The sequence below is a fragment of the Octodon degus genome, unplaced genomic scaffold, assembly GCF_000260255.1.
Source record: "Octodon degus isolate 3935 unplaced genomic scaffold, OctDeg1.0 scaffold00072, whole genome shotgun sequence".
Lineage (NCBI taxonomy): Eukaryota > Metazoa > Chordata > Mammalia > Rodentia > Octodontidae > Octodon > Octodon degus.
This window is the reverse complement of record NW_004524648.1, coordinates 640994-646614: the sequence shown is the minus strand read 5'-3', so window position 1 is coordinate 646614 and position 5621 is coordinate 640994. Positions and strand designations below refer to the sequence as shown.

The 5621-nt window shown below is 39.1% G+C and overlaps 1 protein-coding gene across 6 annotated transcripts in view; it reads left to right on the top strand.

Annotated features, from left to right (window-relative positions):
* Positions 1–5621, top strand: part of Pafah1b1 (platelet activating factor acetylhydrolase 1b regulatory subunit 1) — an 83718-nt gene that overhangs the window by 72392 nt on the left and 5705 nt on the right. For all 6 annotated transcript variants that reach the window (XM_004635329.2, XM_023719889.1, XM_023719888.1 and 3 more), the window contains one exon: positions 419–520. In XM_004635329.2, coding sequence (XP_004635386.1) covers positions 419–520 — 102 coding nt within the window. The remainder of the gene's footprint in view (positions 1–418; positions 521–5621) is intronic.

Sequence of the window (5621 nt, the reverse complement as noted above, 5' to 3'; positions counted from 1 at the left end):
CTCTCTCTCTCTCTCTCTCTCTCTCTCTCTCTCTTTCTCTCTCTCTCTCTCTCTCTCAAATAAATAAATAAAATTTTAAAAAAAATTCTTTTTGTTTACAGAATTGGGGCTGGGAATAAAAAACAGAGCCTTGTATGTGTGTGGCAAGCACTCTAACATTAAACTGTACCCTCAACCCTTGATTAAAGTTTTATGCAGTAAATCTGTAATATGTTGGTGTTACTGGGTCCTTCTTATGTAGCCTAAAAGCCATGATAGTCTAAAATAGCTTAAATAGTGTCAAAAGACTTGTGTATTTCAATAGAATAAAAACAAAGTGTATTTTACAAAATTGGAAATGTGGTTAAGTCCTAGATGAAAGTCATTTAAAGTCTTTAACTAACTGATTACATGGAAAAATTATTTATGTTTTCTATAGACTAAAAAAAGTGGCAAGCCTGGGCCGTTCTTGCTGTCTGGATCTAGAGACAAAACTATTAAGATGTGGGACGTCAGTACTGGCATGTGCCTTATGACTCTTGTAAGTTTATATCATTGGATTTTTCTTTTTGCATTTTCACTGTTTCTATACCTTTTTGGATTTGATTCTTTGTGGTATTAAATAATCTAAACTATTCTAGGCTCTTCTAAAGATACTTTTCTTGAAACTATAGTAATTGTACTAGTGTAATGATAGAAAAAGTTGTATAGAATGTCATTTTATATATAAATAATCTACAACGCTAGTCATTGTTAGGAAGGGAGAGCATAGCCCACTGTGTCTTTTAAAAAAATTATGTGTAGTTAGAAGAATCAGGCCTGGTTATTACCCATGTCTATAATCCCAGCACTCAGGAGGTCGAGGCAGGATTACTTTTGAGTTCCAGGCCAGACTGGACTGTATAGTGAGACTGTGTCTCAAAAAGAAAAAAACAAAAAAGGTATATTTCTGGAGGAAAACTTTTTATAGACTTATTTAGTTTTGAAGGTGGTTATGTCTATTTCACTGTATTTATATAAATTATTTTAACTGTTACTCTTTGTTCATGTGATCTAGTGTATTTGGTTTATCTTACCAGTCTAAAATTAATCATTCTAATTTAGAAATGCTAATTTCATTTTAAGAGCACTGAGTTTCCATATGAGATTATATAAATGCTAATCAAAAGATTCTAGGTATTTTAGTTTGTAAAAGGGAATTCCATGAGGATTTGTGGATATTACTGTTATAATAGCAATTTTTATAATTTAGCATCTATGTGTTCAGAGGTTCTTGGGTGCTAACCATACATTGGAAGTGTCTGAATGTGGTAGACACATAGAAGCATTGTCAAGAATTGACTCTTGGGCTGGGGATATAGCTCAGTGGCGTAAGCATCTGCTTGGCACCTGCAAGGTATGGAGTTCAATCCCCAGTACTGCAAAAGAAAAAAAAAAAAAAAGAATTGACTCTTGGCCAGTTGTGGCCCCATGTCCATAGTTCAAGCATTCTGGGAGACTGAGATAGGAGGGTTGCAAGTTTGAACCCAGTCTGGAATAAGTAATTTGGTGAAACCTTCTCAAAATGTTAAAAGAGGGAAGGAACCATTTCAGTAGTTAGACTCTGGGTTCAATCCCTAGCACTACCAAAAAAATGGTTTTTTTTTAAGAATTGATACCTAAGAGCTGGCCAAATAGCTCAGTGGATTGAAGCGCCTGCAAGCAGGCACCAGGGGCCAGGGGTTTGAACCTGGGGCCTGCCATGCTGGCCCCACCCCCGGGGCTCACTGAGATGGCAATTGAGACTGGGCGTGGTGTTGCGTGCCTGTAATCCCAGCTCTTGGGAGGCTATAAACAGGGGGATCACTAGAGTCCAATCTAGTAGTGAGACCCTGTAGACCCTTGCCCCCCCCCCCAAAAAAAAAAAAAATTGATGCCTAGTGGTGTTCTGAGCTGAGTTCAGGTATACATTGTGCTGTTAGAAAACTGGATCTATATTTAAAGTCAAGGGCTGGGGAGATACATCAGCAGCTTAATAAGCATCTGTCTGGCAAGTACAAGGTTCTGAGTTTGATCCCCAATACCAAAATAAATAAACTTAAATATTGCAGTGTACCATCAGTAAGTATGGAGGTCACCACGAACTTTCTCAGGTTTCTGGCTATTTTTCAGCTGGGGGGTGAGGCATGTTTTCCTGCATTATTTTGGGGTGGTCTTAGAAATGTGATTTGACTGTTCTGTGTATGTGACACTGGACATTGAAACCAGGACCTTCACACTTGAGTCACATTCTCAGCCTTTTTTATTTTTTGAGAAAAGGCCTTACTAGTTTGCCGGGGCTGGTCACCAACTTGCAGCCCTTCTGCCTCAGCTTCCTAGGGAGTTAAGATTATAGTTATGCAGTAACATACCCAGCTATGGATTGACTTCTTATGGAGGCTGCTACCTCTAGTGGTGGGTGACTTCTTACCTTTGGTGATTTATTTATTTGGTGCAGGGTCTCACTAGGCTGCTTGGACTCCTGGGATTATAGGCGTGAGCCACCACACCTGGTTCTGGGACCAGCACAGTATGCAGTACCGGGGATCAAACCCAGGTCTTCGTGCTTGCGTGGCAGGCACTTAGACTGCTAAACTGTCTCCCTAGCCCCCCTGTTTTTTTTGGTGGAACCAGGGATTGAACTCAGGCCCTGGTGCTTTGCAGGCAAGCGCTTATTCTTTCTTACTGAGCCATCTTCCCAGCCCCCCTGTTTGTTTTTAAATAATTAAATTTATTGGTAGCTTTTTTTTGGTGGAACCAAGGCTTGAACTCCGGTCCTTGTGCTTGCCAGGCAAGTACTTATTCTACTGAGCCATCTCCCCAGCCCAAAAGTAACCCCCCCCTTTTTTATAGTAGTTCCTCACTGTTGCATGGCTCAGCTTTTGCAGACTCATGTTTCAAAGGCTTTCAGAAACATTAATCTAAATTATTTGTCGTGAATTTTTTGCTGTATTGCAGGATTTTGTAGTACTGTACAGTATGTGTATGTTAAAATCACGTAGGTTTACAAGTTTAGAAAATGGTTAAGAACGTTAGGAGTGTGGGAAAGGTTTATAAAGCCTTAAAATGTATATAAATGCTGAAATATAATGTTGCTACTTTGCTGATTTTCACTTATCGCAGGGGTGTCTGGAACATAGCCTCCATGATAAGTGAGGGACCACTGTATACATAATGATCACATTCATCTTTGGGGCTTTTTTTTTTTTTTTTTTTTTTTGTTTTTTTTTTTTTGGAGGGAGGGTCCTACAGGATATTCGAGGTTTCACTTGAACATACTCTGTTAACTCAATCGGGTCTCAACCTCTCAGCAACCCTTCTCCTCCAGGCTCCAGAGACTAAGACTACAGGTGTCTACCATGCCCTGCAACCAAAGTAAAGCAAAACAAAAGCTCTTGTCCCTAAATTGATCCACCCCTTTAAAGCTAGGCGTGGTGGCACGTGCTTGTGGAGGCAGGGCAGGAGAATTGCTGTAAATTTGAAGCCAGCCTCGGCTACATAATGAGTTCAAAGGTATCTTGAAGTATATAGCAAGACTGTCTCAATAGATAGATGGATGGATGGATATCTGTCTGTCTGTCTGTCTGTCTGTCTGTCTGTCTGTCTGTCTATCTATCTATCTATCTATCTATCTATCTATCTCCTTTTATATTTCTTTTACAAAAATACTGTAGTCAGATGTCAAGACACATGCCTAATCCCAGCACTCAGGAGGCTGAGGCAGGAGCATAACCAAGAAATTAAGTCAGCTGGGACTACATCATAGTAAGGTCCTTCTCAGAAAAACAGAGAATAAGACCTCCTCAAAAAATAAAGCTCTAGTCATTTCAATTTTTTCTAGTCATTTCTATTACAAGAATAGTTAGAAATGTTCAGAAAAGCTAAGAAATAAAATGAAAATAGAAATCACTCTCAGATCATGCTGCTTTACCTTTCAAATATAATTTGCTTCCTTTTTTCTTTTTCTTTCCTTTTTGAGATAAGATCTCACTGTGTAGTGCAGGTTAGCCTTGAATTTGCTTATGTAGCCCAGGCTGGCCTCCAGCTCACATTGATCCACCTGCCTCATGAAGCCTCCCAAATTCTGGGATTACAGGTGTGTGCCACCACACCCAGCTCAAATATTAATTTTTTAGACTTGATATAACCAGTATAACTTGGTGAATGACATTCTATATCTGCATTATCTAGTAAGATACTTGCTAGCTACATGTAATGGTTGAGCTCTTAAAGTGTGGTTAGTAAGTATGAAGGACTGATTTAACTTTAGTAGTTTATATTTAAACAGGCACATGAAGCTGACTACCCTGTTGAATTATGCTGTTCTAAACCTTTTATCTTTTTGTTAACATTAGTTTATAAATATATCTCCTATAAAATGGTATCATGCCATTTAATATATATATTGCTTTGTAGCAAACTCAAATGTCATTAATTACTCTTGAAAGAAATTATATGCAGTTTTTTCATGTATGTGTTTGTAAAGTAATCTGGGCATGTCCTTAAAGTTTTTTTTTTTCTTTAGAATTATTTTATTAAATCATAAATGTACAACAGCTTCTTAACTCTATACACGCACTTAAATTTTTTAAAGGAAAAACTTTATGTCTTATTACAGCATGATCCTGGCTAATAGCTTTTCAAAACTTTGAGAAAAATCTTAAAAAAGGTTTCACATGTCACCTGAAACTTACTAATTTAACATTATCAAAGAAGGAATGCTTCTACACTCTTACAAAGACCTGTCCTTAACGTTTTGAGACATTATCTTGCTAAATTGCTCATAATAGCCTTGAATTTGTGATCCTCCTGTCAGACCATCCTGAACATCTGGAATTTCTAGATTGTGCCATGGCATTTGTGTGCATGTATTTCAGAGTCTGTCAGCGTGGTGGTGCATGCCTGTAATCTCAGCAGTTGGGAGTCTGAAGTAGGAGGATTACCCTGAGTTCAAGGCCAGCCAGGAATACATAGTGGGTTCAAGGCTAGCCTGAGCAACCAAACAATTAAAAAAAGAATGAAGAGCAGAGTTTAGCTGGGTGTGATGTCACATATCTATCTACAATTTCAGCTACTTAAGCTGAAGCAGAAGAATTGCAAGTTAAAAATCTAGCTGACTTTGAATTCCTCATGATCCTCTTGCCTCAGCTTCTGGAGTGCTGGGATTACAGGCATGAACCACCATTCCTGGCTCTTTCTGTAATGGCAGGATCTCAGTTTATACCCCAGGATGGGTTCCAACTTGTATTCCTTTTACCTCAGCCTCCAGTGTGCTTGAATTATGAATACTCAACCATATACTTTCTTTCCTTTTCTCTTTCCCTCCCTCTCCCTCTTCTCTCTCCCTCTCTTCTCCCTCTCATGCTGAGATTATAGGCTACCATACCCACTTGGGCTGTTACATTTTTTTATGATACCCTGTTAGTTGATTCAGGGATGGCACATTGAAATTAAAGCCTTTTTAAAAAATATAAAAGTTGGGGCTGGAGAGATGGCTCAGTGGTCTAAAGCACCTACTTAGAACAAGCTTCGCAAAGCATCAGGGACCGCGGTTCAATCCCCCAGCACCACATGCCAGCCAGCCCTGCCCCCTGGTGGGCTGAGCTGGCCACACACACACACCA